Consider the following 19,842-nt stretch of genomic DNA (forward strand, 5'->3'; position numbering starts at 1 on the left):
ACAAACAGAAGGGAATTTAGGAGGATCAAAACTTGGTACTAACCTTTAATGAAAATAAACTGTACCCATGACAAAATCCATGCAAATACATTTGATACCTTTTTATCAGCTTGATGGATTTGAAGGCCTCATCCATGTCCCCAGCAGTCAGGTAGAAGCTGAAGTTCAGCATGGCATCCCGGGTAGTCTTATCACAGTCTCCCAATCCAACAAAATCTCTCATGGGTCTTCTTGCAACCATCTGAGAGACCTTTATTGAGCCAGACTCTTCTTGTCCTTTCTCAGCTTCTCCCAGCTAAAATGAGAATGTTACCATTTAGCTAACACGTAGGGTGAAACTTGCTCCTTCCTATGTGTCCTTAATTACATTATTTCCACTACAGCCCAAGTTTTCTACTTCTGCAGGACCATGCATGATCAACAGTGACAACAGCTGCAAAGTTTCAGAACTTTCTAGAAAATACCACAAAGCCTGAAATGTCACAGAAGAGGTCAGCGTATCGTAACCAACAACCAGAGGACATCAGTGATGGTCTGGAGATCACTAAAATCCAACAGGAGAGGCAGCCTCCATTGACTAGAGTTATAAACAATATAAGCCAGTAATAATTACAAGTAAAATATATGTTATTATAATTTTGACTGTAAAAGCAACTATTAGTGTAAGTCCCCAGACTTCTGAAGATTTCAGATACACATTTCACTATGGTTAGCCTCTTCTCAAAAAGGAGTCTGCTGTTCTGAAAGTTAACTGCATAGACCCAATTCTTCATCAAGCTTATGAATAGTAAAGCTCAGACTGAAACTCTTCCCCATACAATTGGTGGTTCTGGAGCTACTGGAGCTTCAGTGATACTTTCACCAGTCCCTGAAAGGCAGTTCCAAGTAATTTAACCATTATTCAGAAAAAGAATAAAGTCAACCATCAAGAAAAAATGATCTGTCTAGAGTATAACAAGGAAACTTGCACAAGCCAAACAGTGATCATGAGTCATGAAGGACACCAAATTTCATATATCCTTATTGTATAGTAAAATGAGGTAATTCAATATTAAAGCTATAGAAACCAATTAAAAAATTACTATGATATCTATTATTCTATTTGACACAATAAAGAGACAAAAATCTCAAGTGCAAATGCTTTTGAAAACAGTTTGGGGAATTTATGGACCCAGGGCAGAGAAGACATTCTAATGAATAAGCAGAAATCCTGGAATGAATCTGGTCTAAACAGACTTGTACCAGCTTGATTTGCTATATTCAAGGCAGAGTCTGTTCCTATACTAAACCATGTTCTCAAAGTGAATTTTTATGTAATAAGTATCTAGAGGCTAAGACAGAGTAACCTGCCAAGGGGAGAAAATGAAAACAGATGATAGAAAAGGAGAGAATGAAGGAAGGGAAACAAAATAATGCAGATACTTACAGGTGCATAGACACATCCCCTCCGAAAAAACAACTAATGGCAGCAAGAATCCATACAGAATTTAAAAGCAAAAAGAATAGAAAGAGACATGACATCAAAGTAAAACAGCATGAGACATGATGGGGGGCAAGGGGAAGTGTTAACAGCCTTCATTTCCTCCAGGATGAAAGAATTCTTTACCTAAGCTGCCAACAATTTTGGATACCTATTCAAGTTTAAGAAGGTAAAGCTTGGTATTTGTAGCACACAGGCACTTGCTTGATACAGCAAGATGAGAACTCCTGCTCTCTGTGGGGATTAAGCTTCATTCCAACAAGGAAACAGGCTGCTTCTGTTGAAGCTAAGAGGAAATGTCCCCCTCTTCATAAAGTTGACACACACCCCCTCATTACTTGTAATAAGGCATGATAACCACAGAAAGTAGAAAAAGGATCTTTCTCACATCCTTTTTTAGTTGCATCCCTCATATTACTCTGTAGCCTGTGCTTGTATGTCACATCCAGTTTGCAATGCCCATGAAAAGTCATTTCAGTACTTCTTCCACAATCCTGCCAAGTACACCCACATTCAAATTATCTTTATGTCATCTCTACATGTGATGCAGTTGCTCTACTTACTCAAGACTCAGTTTGGTTAAATTAGATCCCTACATGGTAAAAAGTCTGAACTTATGGGATGAGAAGGAATTGTAAAACATTTCCTCACCTTTTTTGCAAAGTAAAAGTGTGGTACCTCTACACCCAGAAGAATCTGGTAGGATGAAGGCAATGGAAAGCTGTCCTGAAGCAAAAGGCCATGCTCTTCAGTATTGAAGAATGATATAATCCAAACATCCACCTGGAAAAGGAAGTAAAGCATTGTTTTGGTTTTATGCTGCAATATCCTTCTTTCATTTTGTTTTTATTTTCCATATTCATTTGGCAGAACCTTCTCTTGAAAATAACATGACACAGACACTCACACAGCTGCTGGAGAGGGCAGAGCAGCACGCTTCCTCCCTACAGTAATGTTGTGGTGTGGGGGGCTGAAATTCCCCTCCCACACTGACAATAACCAGGCTAACTCAGTTTGGAAGCAAATGAAGCTGTATTTACAGGCAAAACTACAATATAATGAAATGCAATGGATATGTACAAATATACCACCACAAGTAAGTAGCCAACAACCCATCCAATGTTGCAGGCTGTGTTCCTACTGCAAAGGGGGCTCCACCTCTGCCTCTCAGCAGCCAACATCACCAACCATACAGAGAGAAGTACCTGGGACAGATCTGACTCAGGTGGAAAAAATACTCCCAATTGTTTTCTTTTTAATTACTATATTGTTTCTCTTATAATTTCATTGTAAGGGTGACAGAGCCCTGGGGCATGCTGGCCAGAGAGGCTGTGGAGTCTCCAAGCCAAAATGAAGCATTTATTTCCAACTCAAGTTAACCAGACCTCTCATGTCTTAAAGGATAAGCACACAGTTAAACGTGTTGAATAAGGGCCAAAAAGTAAGTTGCTCCCCTTTTATATCTTTTTATTTTTCAGCTTTATGTAGAAGCCAAATATTTTTGTTTACATTCAGAGTATGAGGTTGAAGTGTTCTTTGGTTTTCTTTGCTAGAAGACCCTAGCAAGGTCTTCTGAGATATCCCTAATCCATTCCTCCTTCCTACCTTGATTATCCTATGATTATCCCAAAGTCATTTCAACCAACAGAAGAAACAAAGAGCTTCCTATCTCTAATTGGAAGAGCCTTTACTAGAATCATACCCAAATTGGTAAACTTCAAATCAATGGAATATTTATGAAGGGCAGGCAGTTCTGTTCAGACAAAATGGGAAGGGCTGCTACAAGCACATTAGTGTGTGGGAAGTGGGGAAGAATTGTTAGTTTGCAGAAAAATCTTTTACTGATCTTAGCAAAATAAAATATTTTTTCTAATGTTAAAAAAAGAAAAAGCAAAAGAGAGTTTGTGGAGTACTATCAAGAGGTACAGTATCTGTCCAGCAAAGCAGATGCTATGAAGTGGGGGCAAGAGTATACTTCACTCTTCATCTGAATGCTAGGTTCCCTATTATTCTATCAAGTTAATTCTTGCTGCTAAAAGTGGACTCAAGACAGAAAATCTGCATTACATAATTTTTAATGAGTAAGTAGCAAACCTCTGTGTTATGAATTCACCCATTAACAGCTCCTGGAAAACCATTGTCCAGAGAGGAGCCTGCATTATGATGCTCCTTGAAATTCTAGCACAGATAAAGAAAACTCCTCTTTTTCTTTGTCATTGTATTCAAGCTAGGGCTTAAATAGAAAGTTAAGGCAGTGATTATCTCAAGCCACATACACCAGAAATATCATTTCACTCCTCATTTTCATACAAGGCAATGCATACTACCTACTCCCATATCCTTAACGAAGGACCAATGATTTATTACTTGGTTAGAGAACCCCATGTAAAGCAAGGTAAAACAAATGAAAAAAAAAAAAAAGAGACCATACTGTGCCCTCAGGCTGGTTTCTCTTCTCATCTGGAGCTTGTAGGCCTTTTTCAAGAACTGCTTCACATACAAAAAGCCTTGGTTCAGTCTCATCCCAGAAATGGCAAGTAGGGATGTGACTGTGCAACTCTGGATACTCCACAACAGACCTACCAAAAGAGAGGAAAAAAAGCTGTAGAAAGGGAGACAAAATAATCCCAGCCTATCCAGTGCATGAGTGCAAACAAAACCTCAGGGATGATTTTCAGATGCTGAGTTCTCTATGCCAGCACCTCTGCATTGTAACATCAACCACACACACCTTCCTACCTCCTGCCACCACACACATGGCAATGCCACTTTCACTTCGCTCTCTATACACTAACCATGGCTATAGGAGATAAAAGCATTCCAGTAGAAATAAAGCTGGTGCTGCCACAACAAACAAATACTTATCCACATTCTGCCTCTTCTGAGATGATGAGATTAACCCAGAAATACTGGAACAGCCTTCATATGATTGACCTCGGCACATGCTACCAGGATAGGAATTGTCACGTGAGGACTACCTCAGCTCTACCTTCTTGTGGGCTTTACAACCTGCCCCAAGGTGTTATTGCCAGCTCTGCCAGGATAAAGATAGTTGAGTACAGTGATGTACCTTTAAATAAGCAGTAAAGATAGGTTCTAGCACGTGTCTCACATTGCAATTGAGATAAGCAGCAATCACAGGAAATCCCAACCAACTATTTGGGGAAATAACATAAGGAATTAATTTACAATTTCAGGAAATAGATCTCTCTCTGCTGAGAGTTCAGCAGACCTGGACATGCAGCATGACTGATGCTTTGAACTGCTGAATGTCTCAGTGCTGGGGATGAGGAGTGCTGCAGTATGGAGGACTGCAGGCTCTAGGTATGCCACAGCTCCTTCCTGTTCCTCAGTACTCTACTGGAACTATGCTGTGAATGTGGAAGCCCAAGGCCCTGTGCAACACACATTCAGCACAGGCCTTGCAGCCTGGGAAAGCAGTTCAAGTATGAAACAGCTCCCTGATTCTTTCAGGCATTTGGATGCTTCAGTGCCAGGCAAGTTAAGACTCCAGACATATAGAATTAGACTGCTTTAGGCTTAGGATTCTTTTGAAAAAAATACTGAATATAAATAGATGTCTTTGGTTTTTTGAGGTTTGGTTTTGTTTTGTTTTTTTTAGGAAACTAAAGATATCATTAGAATCCTTTTCTCATTTGCTGTCACCACTGAAGGTGGGGAGAATTGGAGTAGGGTGGGAAGGCATACTAAGGGAGAGGCTCAAAGGGATGCAGAACTACACAGAATCCTACTCATGCCACTGAATGCAAGCTAAATTACTCACAGCCTGGAAAAAGTGTTTATGCAAAAAAAATTGGGACTGTTTAGATGCTGCCTCAGGAGGAGAGAGAAGGGGAAGAAGTGTAAATTATTATTTTTTTTTTTTTTGGTGAGTTTACTCATTCCAACTTTGAGGAACTCTAAACTGAATCACAGATAAATGGCTTCACCACCCACCCATCCAGCACTTACACATCAGTGAGAGAGCATTACCAGCTTCTGGGGGCCTCTGTTGGGCTACACAACATATTACACTTGAAAACAACTTCCTCACTGCTCATTATGCTGTTTACATAACTGATCAAGGCATAAAGCCCCAAATTTGCACTGTCCTTAACGTCTGATGTGCTTGGAAGTTCTTCCTGGCTTTCACTGGCAATGAGAGTAAGTAATTTTTTGCCTGTAGCAGATAGCTGCTATAAAAGCAAACCACCTTCTCCTATCATGCTGTTTTGTCTCAAGACAGACAGTCAGAAAAATTATTGTAAAACCAGATGGGAACTGGTCCTATAACATTCCACTGCACTTCCATTCAGAATTCCTAGTTCAGTGCTTTTGCTGCCTTGCTACTGGCATTTCTACTGTACTCACTGCAGAAGAGTTTGTTTGAATACAAAGCTGTCAGCTCTAACCAGCCATGTCATTTGGTTTTATCCATACAAAAACATCCTGTACTGGACCTGAAAACCAATTTTTTTTTTGTAGGAGTAGCTTCCAAATGTCCTCTTTTCAGTTCCTATCCTGTAAATCCATATGTAAGAGTAGCTTTCCAAGATTTTCCTTTATTTTAAGATCTGAATCCTGATTCCAGTCACATAATACCTCCACACATATCCTCCCTTAACACCCAGTCCTCCTCTTGGTTACCTCCTCATGAGACAGAGATGGCTTCCACATATCTTGTAACTCTCACTGCATTTCTCTTCTAGGAATTTGTCCAATACCTTTGTGAACCTTTATCATCTCTAACTTCCTTTGGCAAGGAGATTCTTAGCTCAGCTCTGTGTTGCCTGAAGAACTGCTTCTACCTGTTTATTCTGAGCTTGCTCTCTGACACCTTCATTTGACACTTCCTAGTTCACATATTAGAAAAGGGATGCAGGCTGCTGTATATACAATGCACCAGTTTTAATTAATCCTTTAGAAGTAAAATTAGATTGATACAAGCTCCTACACAAAGGCAGAGGAATGCCACTGTCAAGGTCTTGCTTGTCTGCATAGGGCAGATTCCTATACTAAATCCACAAGTCCTTGAAATCAAAGCTTCTTACTTGTCAATGCATTGTCCAGAAGAAAGTTTCTCTCTGCCATTTCCCTGGTCAGCCTTGAAATCAAAGAGCGTAGCTTTGTCCATTTCAACATCATAGAAACAGATCTTAGAATCAAGGTTCCCATCAGCCTACAAGAAGGGAAAATAAAAATTGCTGAAGCACACAGCCAAAAAGGAAGAAAGGTGTCTTCATCTCATCTGATGCACTCAGTTCTATACACTGGTAATCACACAAGTGCATTCTTCAGAAGAAACATCTTTTGCTGTTTTTCTGCTCTAGCAAGTTTTTGATTTACAGGCTACAAAGCAAGCCTTTGATTTATTTGAAGTGCTACCAAGTAGCTTTTCTAACAAAAATATTGCCTCATTTTTGGTGGCTCCTCTCACAAAACGTACAAAACCTTAACATAGCTTAATTTGAGTGTTTAGATACGTGCTTGACAATGACAGTTCAAGACCCAATACACCGCACAGAACATGGAGGTTTATTTCTGAGAAGTGAATCTTGTGTCTTGAGTAAGTTTCTTTACCTACACCAAACCTATGAAATGGTGGTCAGGTCACAGGGCAGTAAGCAAAGGCTGTGCCTCACCTTGCTGACAAGGATGCTGACTTTATTGCCGTTAGCATTGCACTTGACTGACGCAATGCCTCCGAGGCCAGGGAACAGCTCAGAGAAATTCCTGCTGTTGCAGTGCACTTTTGCCTCTCTGAAAAGGAATAAACTTAAATCACATGGTGGCAAGCAATTGGCAATACCTATCAGCAAAAAAAAACTTTTTTCAAACTGTGGCTAAGACTTTTATAAACAATCCATTTCTATGGCACTACTGCCCCAAATGTGACCTAGCATTTTCCTTTCTTTATTTCAACTCTGAGATGAAGCTGTTGTTCAAGTCACCAGCAGAAACATGTGACATCCTTGTCTTGACCTTCCATAAATTCTTCAGTCACATTCAAATGCACACAAATATCCCCCACAATATCCTCTTTTAAAAACTGTTATTTGCCCCATGATTTATCTAACAATTCCATGTCCCTTCCCTTGCCTTAGGGATAGGCCATCAGCTCACACAGGCTGCCTGTGCAGTCTCAAGATTCACAGGAGCTATCACTTCAGATCATAAATAGATCAAGATCTAACCCCAAAAAATATGCCCTCAGTTATAAACAGATGTTTCTAAAAGGCTTCTTAATACCTGCGAGAGAGATCAAAGATCTTGAAGTGAGCCAAATCTGTTCCCACAGCCAGGAAATTTCCACAGACGTCCAAGAGGCAAGGATTGCCCTCTGCTTCAGAGAACACCAGCAGCTGCTTCACTGTGCCCTGAGAAGAAACATGGAGCTCCCACTTTGTATGTTCAGAGTTCAACTAGAAGGGATTTATTTTGTCACCAAGTTAAGTAACTAATGGCTGAACTTCTGTTAGACAAATCATCACCAGCAACTGGGAGTGTTTAGTCTGGAGAAGAAGAGGCTGAGGGGATACCTCACTGCTCACTACAACTCCCTGAAAGGAGGTTGGAGCCAGGTTGGGGTTGGTTTCTTTTCCCTAGTATCAGGAGAAGAAATGGCCTGAAATTGTGCTAGGAATGCGTGCCTATGGCACTTTGGGATATGGTTGAATGGTCATGGTGGTGCTGGGCTGATGGCTGGACTCAATGATCCTGGAGGGCTTTTCCAACCCAAACAATTCTTTGATTTTATGATTCCTTTACAGTGGCAAAATATATATATATATATGTTAAATCATCAGCCCTTATTGTGAGAAATCTCACCTGTTCTTGACTACATAGTATTTATTTCTTAAATAAATCATGTATCCTAGAACGCTTACAATCAAATTTTTCTTTTTGGTTCTTGTGGACTAACAAAGGCTACAAAGTTTAAGGATAAGATTTTGCAGGAATACAGAATGCACAGGGGATATTTTTCATTATCTTGCAAGAATTATCAGTATGTTCATTTTCCTGCCAATAAGATACATATTCAACCTCTTACAGAATCCTGTTTCCTTTCACAAACACTTACTAGTCACAGCGCACCAGCATTTAAAGTCAAAGGTATTCCTGCTGAAATACTCAAAATGTTTTTTTTTCTATGACAAAGGCAGACAATAGATTTATAGAACATCCACTTAAGCTGTTAACATCAATCTTTGAAATCAGTAAGACATATTCATTGCTTCATGATTTCATCAGCCCTTACCTGCCAGGTACGGACCTGGACCCGATATGGCTCAACTGTGTATAGATTTTCTCCGTGCATGGAGAGAACTGGAGAGTCACAAAGAAAAGAGCCTGGAACAATCACAAGAAAGCTATCACTACAATAAACAGGTTTTAAAAGGTGAAAAAACCCAACCAAGCAAAATACCACCACCACCAAAAAAACCCAGCAACAAAGGAATTCTGACTCAAACCAATCCATTTCCACTATCTTACACCAATCCCTTAGCATTTCATGATTCTTTGAAAACCTAGCAAAACATATTTAGTGAATAAAGCACAGATGTAGGAGCTGGGATTTGAGTTCTGTTTCTGATTTTTATATCTTAATCTTTATGTTCTGCAAAATGAGAATATTTTCCACTTTGCACTTGTGATTATGGTCTGTCAGTTATCACAGAATCATAGAACTGTTTGGGTTGGAAAAGACCTCTAAGGCCATCAAGACCATCCATCAACCTGAGACCACCATGGCCATTAAACAACATCCCAAAGTGCCATTCATCCATCATGAATGAAGAGCAGGTGTTAATTTTGAAGGAGGAGAACCACTGCAACCCCACTCAGTGTTCTAAGTCCTACCTGTACTTAGGAAGGTATCTCCTGAATGTTCAAAGACAGTAACTTGCTTCCCATTCCAGAATACCACAGCATCCTAATCCAACAACAACAACAACAACAAAAAAGCAAAAGAATATAGGTACCCTTCAGATTCTTTTGGAATCATGCAGGAATTCATGCACTAAACACAGCAAGATCTTCCACATAAGAGCCACTGTTCACTAGTTCCTCTGCATATTGCCTTGAAAAGCTTCTGGTAGCTCAGAAGTTCCCTGGCCAGCACCCAGAGAGTTACAGAGTCTGTGCGTTCTGAAAATCAGCTCCACCACAGCATCGCAACAAAATGTTCATTATACAATAAATTGAGTATCAAAGAAGGTTTATATTAAAGACATTCAGTTTGGTCTCCCTGCACCTAACGATGAAGCAAATCAACTAAGCCCCCCCCAACTAACCTTAGTAGCGAAGACTCCGTTAACTTTCACATCAACCTGGAGGCTGTGCGTGGTTCCTGTGCTGAAGGTGGTCACATTGAACAGGCTGGGAGACACCTGTACCACAGCCACTTGCTGATGAAAGTGAGACAACATGGCCTGCTCGCTGAGGATCACCACAGAGCTGATGTTGTTCACTGCCAGCAGGTTTTTTCGGGAGCCCCACTGTACACAACGGGAAGAACAAAAAACAAACAACAAAAAACCCCACAATTTCATCTGAGCTGAAACAGTCCCAGCAATGTCCCAGGACAGATGACAAGAGGGAGAACAGAATAAACATTTTTATACACATGCAGGGCCCTACTATCTAAAAACAACTACAGTCAAAGACTAGGGCTTCTCCATAATAGTGACCACAGTCACCTGTTTCATAAAGACCATCTCCTCTTCTGATGTTTGTGAAGTCCTACCAACATGTAAGAAGACGCTTTCGGGTCTTACCTTTATCTGAGTGACATTTCCTTCAAGCTCTGTAGGTGCCTGGAGCTTCCACTTCTCCTTGCCTTCCAACACCCGTACACTCTGATCGGATCCTGCTGCTTTCCTCCACATAGCTATTCTCCCTTTGTTGGTACCAGCTGCTAGAAGACCTGCCATTCACAAACCTTTTAGGCACTTCGTATCTTAAACTTCAGAAAAACAAACCCACAAAGCTCAAAATCTAGCTCTGGTTCTAAAGTACTGAGAAGCCTTTACCTAGCAGCATCCATTTCTTTGCCTTCCTGCAAACCAGCATTCTAGTCCTGAACTGAAGACACTTTTTGGGGGAAGAAAAGTGGCAAAAGTTTCAGGTGGCAAGGCCCATTTACTAAGCTACCAGATGAAGCCATCTTTTAAATTTATCAGACAAGGATTTCATTTTAACCATTTATTTTTGAATAGCTGGTTTTGTAGTCACCATAACCAAGTCACCACTGAGAGGTGTTCTAGCAGACTCTAGCTGTACCTACACTGGCAAACAAGGTGACACACTGTCATGGATTGAGCTGAACCTCCTTGCACTAAGGCACTGCACACACAGAAGTAGCTCTGTAGAAAACATCAGTTCTAAGAACCCGATGTCCACAGTGTATGCACTTGATTAGTTCTATTTTGCATTAGCTCTGGTGTGAGCTGGTAGACTCTAACGTACTGCAGTGCATTAGGTGTACTCCAGGAGTACTTGTATCAGTTCAGTGCCATCAAAGAGAATCCAGGTTGTGTGCAACAAGACAACTCCACATTGAGACCAAGTGTGGCGAGCCTGGTCTCAGTGCACCTCAGAAGTACACTCCTGATTGGAACTTCTACATCACATGCTGTTACTGAAACCCTCAGTAACAAGACAAGTACACTCAAATGTCTACAGGATACTGAAGGCTGAGGTGTGACAAGGTTTAAGACCCAGAGCTCACAGCTGCTGTGTTATTTCTCACCTCTAGCACTGCAGTACGAAACACAATTAATGCATTCTCCTGCCTCAAAGCCAAACTGCACATCTGGAGAGAGCACATAGTTCTCATCTCGCTCCAAATCCCAGAACCTAAGGCACACAAAACAAGAGTGTTAACAATGCTTTGCCTTCCACATGTCTTGCTAAACACAGTCAATAGGATACTGTACATGGTATTAATTTGCTATTTCCATAATGTCTAGATCACTCAAATATTTTTAAATTAAATTCCCAGCAGCTGCCTCTGGAATGTGAATTTCTTAATCATCTCTTTCCTTTTCCTTTGACTTTTTAATCTGCAGCATGTTTTTGATACTCTCTGATGAACAAAGCAGTCAGAAGGCAACCCAGCTTTGAGTTAAAAAAAGGAGGTGAGCTCTAGTGGCAATTGTCCTCCTCCCTTCTTATACTTCCTCCTCTGATTTAAGAATGTTTCTTGGTTAACCAGTAGACTTTTGGATTCCAGATGTGTTTTCTAGATCAAGATATTTTCATCAATCATATGCCTTCTTGATTGCTTCTCTTTGATCTTCTCAAGAAAGTGAGCTACTGATGGCAATGGAACATTAATGGAACACCTCCACCCCCCCCCCAAAAAAGTTAAACAGGTAGAGCAAGTCATATGAAAGACAGGGGAAAAAAGATGCAAAAAGGTAAAAACTACAGAGTGTGTCGGTGTGAGCTGAAATTCCCCCCCCACCGACAATAACCAGGCTAGCTCAGTCTGGAAGCAAATGAAGGCTGTATTTACAAGCAGAGTCTACAATCTATGATGAAATGCAATGAATATGTACAAATATACAAAATTCACAACATTTACAAATATATACAATCAACAGAAAAGCACAACGATGTCCCTTTGCTTCCCCCCAAGGGGACCCTCCCAAAGGGGCCTCTCTCTCCCAGGAGCTTCCCCCCAGACCCCCCTGAACAGAGAAGCAGAGTTAGTTAAGCAGAAAGTTGTTAACTTAGCTGCCAAGGTCAGTGTGTTATCTTCAGCCAGAAGAGAAGAAGAAGAAACAGCAGCCAGACAGCCCAGCAGCTGCCCCCACTGCAGAACGCAGAATGTGCAGAATGCCTACTTTGTTTTGGGTAATAGTTCTTAAACATTTCTCTCTATCCAATGGAAGTGTTTAGAACAATCAGTATTTTGCTTTCTTACATTCAATAGTGACTTATTTACACTCTTTCACTTTCTCTGTTCTGAACTTTGCAAGGAAAAATTAAAAAGACAGTTTCAAACCATCACACAGAGCATGGTAACACAGCAGTGTGGCAAAGTAACAGACTTGATTTAAAGAAGTAGGGGTAGAAGTAAGCAAAATAATTGTCTTGTATTATAGTAACAGGGAAACATCCTGAAAAGCAAGCACTTTTTGTTTTCCTATTGCTGATGCCAGGACTATCCTAAGAATCGGGCAACAACAGAAAGAACAGCAAAGTGGCTATTTCAAGTAAAAATGCCAAATGTATTTTCAGAAGAAACTAGTAACAGCACTCAAACCAGCAGGTTTGGGTAGCACTGCCTGACAAAATATAACATAGCTATATAGAAACAAAGAATTCATTTCTGTCTGTAAGGAAACAGACTTTTTGATTCATTATCTATTTTGAGAAATAAAAATCAGAAAACTTGGGGAGTTTTTTCATTATTGGTTTAAAAACTCCAGGTCAGTGAAATATTCAGTGCATTGCAGACCATAAACCTTTCAGCTAACACTTCTCCCATGGGCAGCCAGAACAGCTTTAAAACAGGATCCTTACCTGAGGACTGCCTCACCTAGTGCTGTAACGACAAGGCTATGGTCTATTAAAATGATGTCTGCAGAGTGACCTATCTTCCCACTCAACTTCACCTGTGAACCAGAAGTAAAGGAATTCATTTACAGCAGGTAGGAGGAACACACAGAAAAACAGTTAAGCATCTGAATTGCCTAGGTTGGCTACAAAGTTGAAATATAAGAATAACTAGACCTGTTTGTCATTTCATACAGACCAATAGTTTCTCTCAGACAGTGATCCCCACCGAATGCATGAAGTGGATGATGTATAAATTCAACAAAAGAAACCTTGTAGTGGGCTAATTAAGTAGGTAAGAAGCAGAGTTTTTTCCTCATATACTAGGCCTTCTCTTAGGATAGATTGCTTTAAAATGTGAAATACCAAATCTTGCTCTAGTCAAAAGTAATCAGAATTGTCAGGGTTGGAAGGGACCTCAAGGATCACCTAGTTCCAACCCCCCTGTCACAGACAGGGACACCTCACACTAGATCAGGTTGCACAGAGCACTCCTGGACACTCCTGCTCAGTCTTCTTCTATCTTAGAAAGAAAGAGTACCTCAGGAAGGCAAAGATTTGGGTTCCACTGTCCAAGCAGTATTCTCCAAGAGTATATTATTTTAGTTAACCCAGCTAATTATAACTTCTGGATGAGGCCAGTTTGGGTTTTGTCCCTATGTAATAACTTCTGGGTCACCTTGTTATTTGTGATTCTGTGACTCACAGATGGCTATTTCTTAAAAGCTTTCTAGCCTTTGCAGCTGAGGAGCACTTTCAGAACGTGAGAACTAAACCAGCTCTCAGATTTGCAGGCAAAGACACTATCACTAAGAGCAGGTAATGCTCCTACTAATCTGAAAGACAAAACAGCTCTGAGGGACCAATGATAACAAAAATCAAGGATGGGGGTTATCAACTGTTTATCCACAAAACAATATAACAAGTATTTCGTTATACTGGAATTTTAAATTCTTCTCTAATTCAGTAAGGCAAGGTAAATGAAGTGTAAAAGGATTAGCACTGGGTCACAATGACAGAAAATAAGAAAAAAAACAAGGCAAGATGAAAGCCATCTTTCCAAGCTCAGTAACACACCACTCTGCATTTACTCACCAAGGCATTAGCTGAGAAACAAATATGAGAGTCAATTCATTTGTAAGCAAAACAAGTAATAATCAAAAAAACTAACAAATACTTCTAAACACTGAAACTTCACTCTGTATTCTGACTCTTACCTTCATGAGCTCTTCTGCCTCTCCCTCAAGGGTAACTGCATGCAGAGACAACTGCAGAGTCTCTGTTATCACAACTAAAACATCTCTTTTCTCCATGAACAGAAGCTTTTGGACCTGACTGTCTGTGGACAGCACATGCCTTGTCTTCCCTTTCTCATTCACGTAATGCACAGAACCTGTAGTACATACAATCAAGGTACAGATTTTAGTTCACAGTTAAATAAAACATTCCTCAAGTTCCTCATTCATTTTTATGAAACAAGTTCGGGCTGAGAATTCAAACTTTAAATTACAGTTCATATTTAAGCCTTATGAAAACATTAAATGATTGTGCAGCTCTGACAGATCACTAACTAGATTAAGAACTAGGTCCAAAATAGATATGCCCAAATCAACCTAGACTGAAGGACCTGAACAGCCTGGAGAAGTGGGCTGAGGAGAATCTCATGAGGTTCAGTAAGGCAAAGTCCAAGGTCCTGCACCTAGGTCAGGGTAACCCTCAGTAGCAATCCAGGCTGGGGGATGAGGAGATTGTGTGCATCTGGAGGAGGCACAAAGATGATCAGAGGGTGGAGCACATCTGCTACAGGGACAGGCTGGGGGAGTTGGGGCTGCTCAGCCTGGAAGACAGAAGGCTTCAGAGAGACTTACAGCTGCATTTCAGTATCTGAAGGGGGCCTACAGAAAGGCTGGGGAGGGACTGGGAAGGGTATCTGGTGATAGGACAGTGGGCAATGGTTGCAATGGATGGACAAGATGACCTTGGAGGGTCCCTTCCAACCCGATGCAATCTGAATTTGTGAAGTCTGAAGGAGGCCCAAGAAACAAGATGTGGACAACCGCCTGCAGGAGACAGCTCCTGGCCCTAGATGGAGCTGTGCACCACCACAACAGCTGCTCTGAGGGCCAGGCACAGCTACTCACAGATTCTTCCCTTGCACGTTTAAGTGCTCTTTTTTCCATTTAAATGGTTTATATCTAGTCAAGAGGCTTGAAATTCAAAAAACAAATGAAGGTGCAGCTCACTGTTCTAGAGCTGAACAGTGTCACTCCTGCATTATACTGGTGTAGATCAGGGATTTCATTCTGGAGAGTGTAAACTGAATCAAACTGTAATGGAGCTGCAGAACTAGCATAGCTTAGGTGGGTTTTGGAGCAGTTAACACCTGAGGATTACACACTCGAATCACCTAGCAGAAACACACTCAGTATAATACCTGTCACCCACATTCTGCCTTCAGTCCAAAGAGATAGCAGGTTAGAGAGACAGAAGGCGTCGAAACAGGGCTAGGAAGAAAATGAGCTCAGAGCAAACCAGTACCCAGAACAATAAAAGAAAAGACAAATGACATGAAAGAAAACAAACAAAACAGATTCAGATTTTTTTTTTTTGCTTCCTTAGGCCAAAGCATCATTTCAAAGAGTGAGAAAAAAGTGGGAAAATAAATTAATAATTTATTTTCAAAGGTATGTTCTAGCAGCATTGCTTATATCTAGAAAAAAAACCCAAACAAAGCAACAACAAAAAAACCCCAAACAACTACAACCAATGCATTATTCTGAAGCTTTGCACCAAATGCTGCCAACTTCTTAATTTAGTGTTAGAAATAACTCCTTACACTCAGCCGTTAAGGAACCTGAGTAATGTAATACCTGTGGTGTCCCCTTGGAGAAGACTCACCCTGAAGATTTTAATCATTTTATTAATTTCTTCTTACCAAACATTCTTCAACGCCTATAAATGTTCTATCCTGTTGGATATACGAATATGATGGGTGTATGGATATACTCTAGATGTTGGATATATGGAATCAGGACAATTGTGCACTGAGCTATTTTGAAGCATTAAGGAAACAGATTTCTACCAGCCTGGAAAAGTGGTTCATCTCTTACCATCTGCCAAAGTGATAAAGAACGAGAGACCTTCCTGGAGTCCCACTTTCACAGGTGCTCCTGTTCCAGCTTTTCTCCAGTTAAACATATCCAAGGCCTTCTCATCACCACTCACAGCTGCTTTTGCCAGCTGTACAAAGTCCCTGAAAACAAAGACACTTGATTTCTAATTCCGAATCTAAGGGAGCACTTTCCATCTCAAAGAATGGGTGAGTAGTTATTCAAACACATTATAAAAAGAGAATAAAGACATTTCACATGATGATTGAGAAAGAACAAACTCAAAAAGACACAAAGCAAAACTTTAATCCCAGTCTTCATTTGCATTGTTTCACATTTTTCCCATAAACATTATTATTATTTTTACAGAGATGTGAAATTGAAGTGGCTGTTCCCCAGTTCTCACTTAGAGAGGAAAGAAATAATGCTTAAGAACTGACTTTTAATTTAATTTTTCTTGGCAATAATTTAATGGGCAATTGTGTTTTCAGCATGCTTTTTGCTTTTCAAAAATCAATGTTAATTAGAAGAATTCAGAGAAGAGTCAACAGCAACAGAGAGAAGAGTACAAACAAATGGAAAAGTACCATTGCTGCACACAGGACACAAATAGCCAGCTACTGGAGTGGGAGAAGAACATGGACGTAAAGGACAGTTAGGAGAAGAACTTCTTTATATCTGTTTCTAAAAGGCTTGTCTGCAAGTTGGATTTTCTGTGTGGAACAAAAGAAAGCCCTGGTTTGCCAGTGCTGTGCCAGGGCCCAATACTTACTCTCCAGGAGGGGGTGGTCGAAAGACACAGTGAGAGAGACCTTTTCCAAACTCCTGCTTCAGCAGGGCAGGACCTTGCACTCTGCCTCGCTGGTCCATTCTCCAGAGAACCAGGACACCATGCTAGAAAAAGGAAATAGTTCACTCTCTGCACTCTGACATCCCTTCCCTCCTGGTCTAGATATCTCATCCTGTACCCAGAAAACCCAGTTGCAAACTCAATTCTGAGGGACGCCCCAACACTTTTCATTTGTACCTAAAGCAAGAAAATCTATCTCCCCCACAACTATCCCTTCCCATCAGAAGGCTTGCAACACCACATTCCACATGTTTGGCATTCCAACTACTCACCCTATCACCAGATACGAGGCAGGTACCATTTGTACTCCAGTCCAGGACTGTAATTTTGGCATTGTGATTCAGTGGTACGGTGTGCAGCTCCTTGTCTTGTTTGTTAAGTATCACAACTTCTCCTGTCTCCCAGCCTGCCGCAAGGATGGGTCTGGAAGGGTGCCAGGAAAGTGATGTGACATGAAAGCTTCTCTCAATGTGAGTATCTGACACATGTTCTCCCTGCAAATGGAAACAAAGTGCAATCCTCAGGGAAAGGATGCAGCTAAAGCTTCAGACTGAATTCCAAATCAACAAGATATTTTTCTGTGACAAGGGACTGGCAAGCAATAGAGCTTCCTGCAAGAGATATGAAGCAGCCACACAAATTCTCTTTAAGGTACTTCACAGACATAAAAACATGCTACAACATGCAGCACATCCACTTGGAAGCTGCTGATGAAAAGACGGCAGTGTAAAGTTACTGCCTTGTTCTGCTCTTCCAGGCTGCTCTTCACTCGCAGCACACACGAGCAGCTCTCACTGGCTATCAAAGCTATCACTCCTGTAGGAAGGATAAGAAGGCTTCAAGCACATTTCAAGGCAAAAAAAACCCCAACTCTTGAAAAAGACTAAGGGCCCTCACAGAGGACACAGAATAACCTAATGCTCAAACAGCTCCTAAAGGTAGACCTTCCTTTGTACACAGTTTGTAAAACATTTACCCTCTCTATGTATTCATTCTTTCATTTCCAAGGTTTGGATGACAATTTTTCATCATACACTTTGAAAAGCAGGTATTTTATAGGCTGCTTAGATTAATAGACTTCAACCTTGCCAGTGTCCCTGCTGCTAGCTAGCTGTATTATCATTTCCCTCAGCAGCACAATTTTTCCTGAGAATTATGCAAAGCCAAGTCCTACACAAGCCTCTTGTGTGAATTTCAGAGCATGCAAAGGAAATATCCATCCACAGGCAGAAACTCTGCTAGGAAACAACCCACTAAGATGGAACAAGCTGAGTCTAGCAAATCATTTCAGTCTCAAGGTAGAGGAATGATTTTTTTAATTTACATTTCTTAGTACGTTTTATTCACTTAGAGTTGGTTTTGTTTTTTTAAGAGTGGTGGTGTCCATTTTGTTTATAAGCTTGAAATTCTCTTAATACAAAAAACAAAAAGCAAATCAGTAACCATCACAAACAGGACTTCAAGGCTGTAAAAATTAAATTTCAATGGAAAGATGAATTTAAAGTTATGAAGACCTTTTCATAAAATGCATGTAATCAGTAGCTGATGAATCTGACATCCCAGATGCTATGGGACATGGACAGTAATTAAAAGCCAGAGAGAGGGAGCCTAAGCAAGGCTGCAAATATATAAATAAAAAAGTGAAGTTTCAAATCAGTAAAATGGTATCAAGTTCCTTTTGTTGGATTAATTGCTGACTGTTGACCTGTTCCAGGTAGATATCCACACGGCCCCCAGATGATGTGGTGATGGAACCAACTGCCAGGAGTGGATGAAGTGGATGCCACGCTATATGGGAAGGGGAGGCAACCAACTGAGGAGCTTCTGTCCAGTGATCTACGTACACAGCCATAACGACTGCAGCTGTCAGACTCCAAATCTGTGGAGGGAGAACAAACACTTCAGTAGCTTTGCTTATGTATATGGCACATTAGACACTATACAGAAAAGACAGGCACTACATGTATATAACAAGTTGTCCAAGGGACTGCCATGTGCCCTGCTGGCCAAGAAGGCAAATGGCCTTCTGGGGTGCATTCAGAAGAGTGTAGCCAGCAGGTCAAGGAAGGTTATTTTCCCCCTCTACTCAGCCTTTTTGAGACTATATTTGGATTACTGTGTCCAGTTCTGGGCTCCCCAGTTCAAGAGAGATAGGGCTATATTATAGCATCCAACAGAGGCTACAATGATGATGAAGTGACTTGAACATCTGTTTGATGAGGAAAGGCTAAGAGACCTGGGCCTGTTTAGTGTGGAAAAGAGAAGACTGAGACAGGATCTTAATGATATTTATGAAGATCTGAAAGGTGGGGGGCAAGAAGGTGGCGACAGGCTCTTTTCACTGGTGCCCTGTGATAGACAATGGGGAATGGACACATACTGGAACACAGAAAGTTCCACCTCAACGTGAGGAGAAACTTCATTACTGTGAGGGTGCTCAGGAAACAATTTTTTTTTTCTTAATTACGCTATTCTTTGGTAATAGTTCTCAAAATGCTACTTTTATGCTCTATATGACAACATTAGCATTTAAGAGAGGCTGATTATGGTTAGGAACTGCTTCCAGTCACCAGCATTTAAGAGAGGTTGATTATGGTTAGGAACTGCTTCCAGTCACCAGCTTACCAGAAAAACCCATCACCAAGGTATCATGGATGAGTTTTCTGTAGGCATTGCTGTGATGTTTCCCTGACAAGACCTGAGGCTCCTTATACCAAAACGTTGGAATTTTTTTTTAAATAATCTCTACCTATAAGAAATGCTTTTGAATTTTGAAATGTTTAAACTAAAGAACATTTAGAATACAAAGCTGAGTTACGCCATGAAAAGATGGCTAA

General features: G+C 40.7%; 1 protein-coding gene across 1 annotated transcript in view; it reads right to left on the reverse strand.

Moving 5' to 3' along the window:
• The window catches only part of IFT140 (intraflagellar transport 140), a 61,382-nt gene extending 42,525 nt beyond the window's left edge, over positions 1-18,857 (reverse strand). The window contains exons 1-17 of the mRNA XM_054390828.1: positions 18,711-18,857; positions 17,278-17,499; positions 16,928-17,049; positions 16,156-16,298; positions 14,263-14,438; positions 13,013-13,104; positions 11,232-11,338; positions 10,258-10,406; positions 9,775-9,978; positions 9,341-9,413; positions 8,739-8,830; positions 7,730-7,857; positions 7,123-7,240; positions 6,532-6,659; positions 3,912-4,059; positions 2,132-2,263; positions 99-295 (exon numbers count right to left, since the gene is read on the reverse strand). Of these exons, the coding sequence (XP_054246803.1) occupies positions 99-295; positions 2,132-2,263; positions 3,912-4,059; positions 6,532-6,659; positions 7,123-7,240; positions 7,730-7,857; positions 8,739-8,830; positions 9,341-9,413; positions 9,775-9,978; positions 10,258-10,406; positions 11,232-11,338; positions 13,013-13,104; positions 14,263-14,438; positions 16,156-16,298; positions 16,928-17,049; positions 17,278-17,499; positions 18,711-18,857 (2,378 nt within the window). The remainder of the gene's footprint in view (positions 1-98; positions 296-2,131; positions 2,264-3,911; positions 4,060-6,531; positions 6,660-7,122; positions 7,241-7,729; positions 7,858-8,738; positions 8,831-9,340; positions 9,414-9,774; positions 9,979-10,257; positions 10,407-11,231; positions 11,339-13,012; positions 13,105-14,262; positions 14,439-16,155; positions 16,299-16,927; positions 17,050-17,277; positions 17,500-18,710) is intronic.
• Positions 18,858-19,842: the final 985 nt, after the last annotated feature.

The sequence above is a fragment of the Indicator indicator genome, chromosome 22 (assembly GCF_027791375.1).
Source record: "Indicator indicator isolate 239-I01 chromosome 22, UM_Iind_1.1, whole genome shotgun sequence".
Classification (NCBI taxonomy): Eukaryota; Metazoa; Chordata; class Aves; order Piciformes; family Indicatoridae; genus Indicator; species Indicator indicator.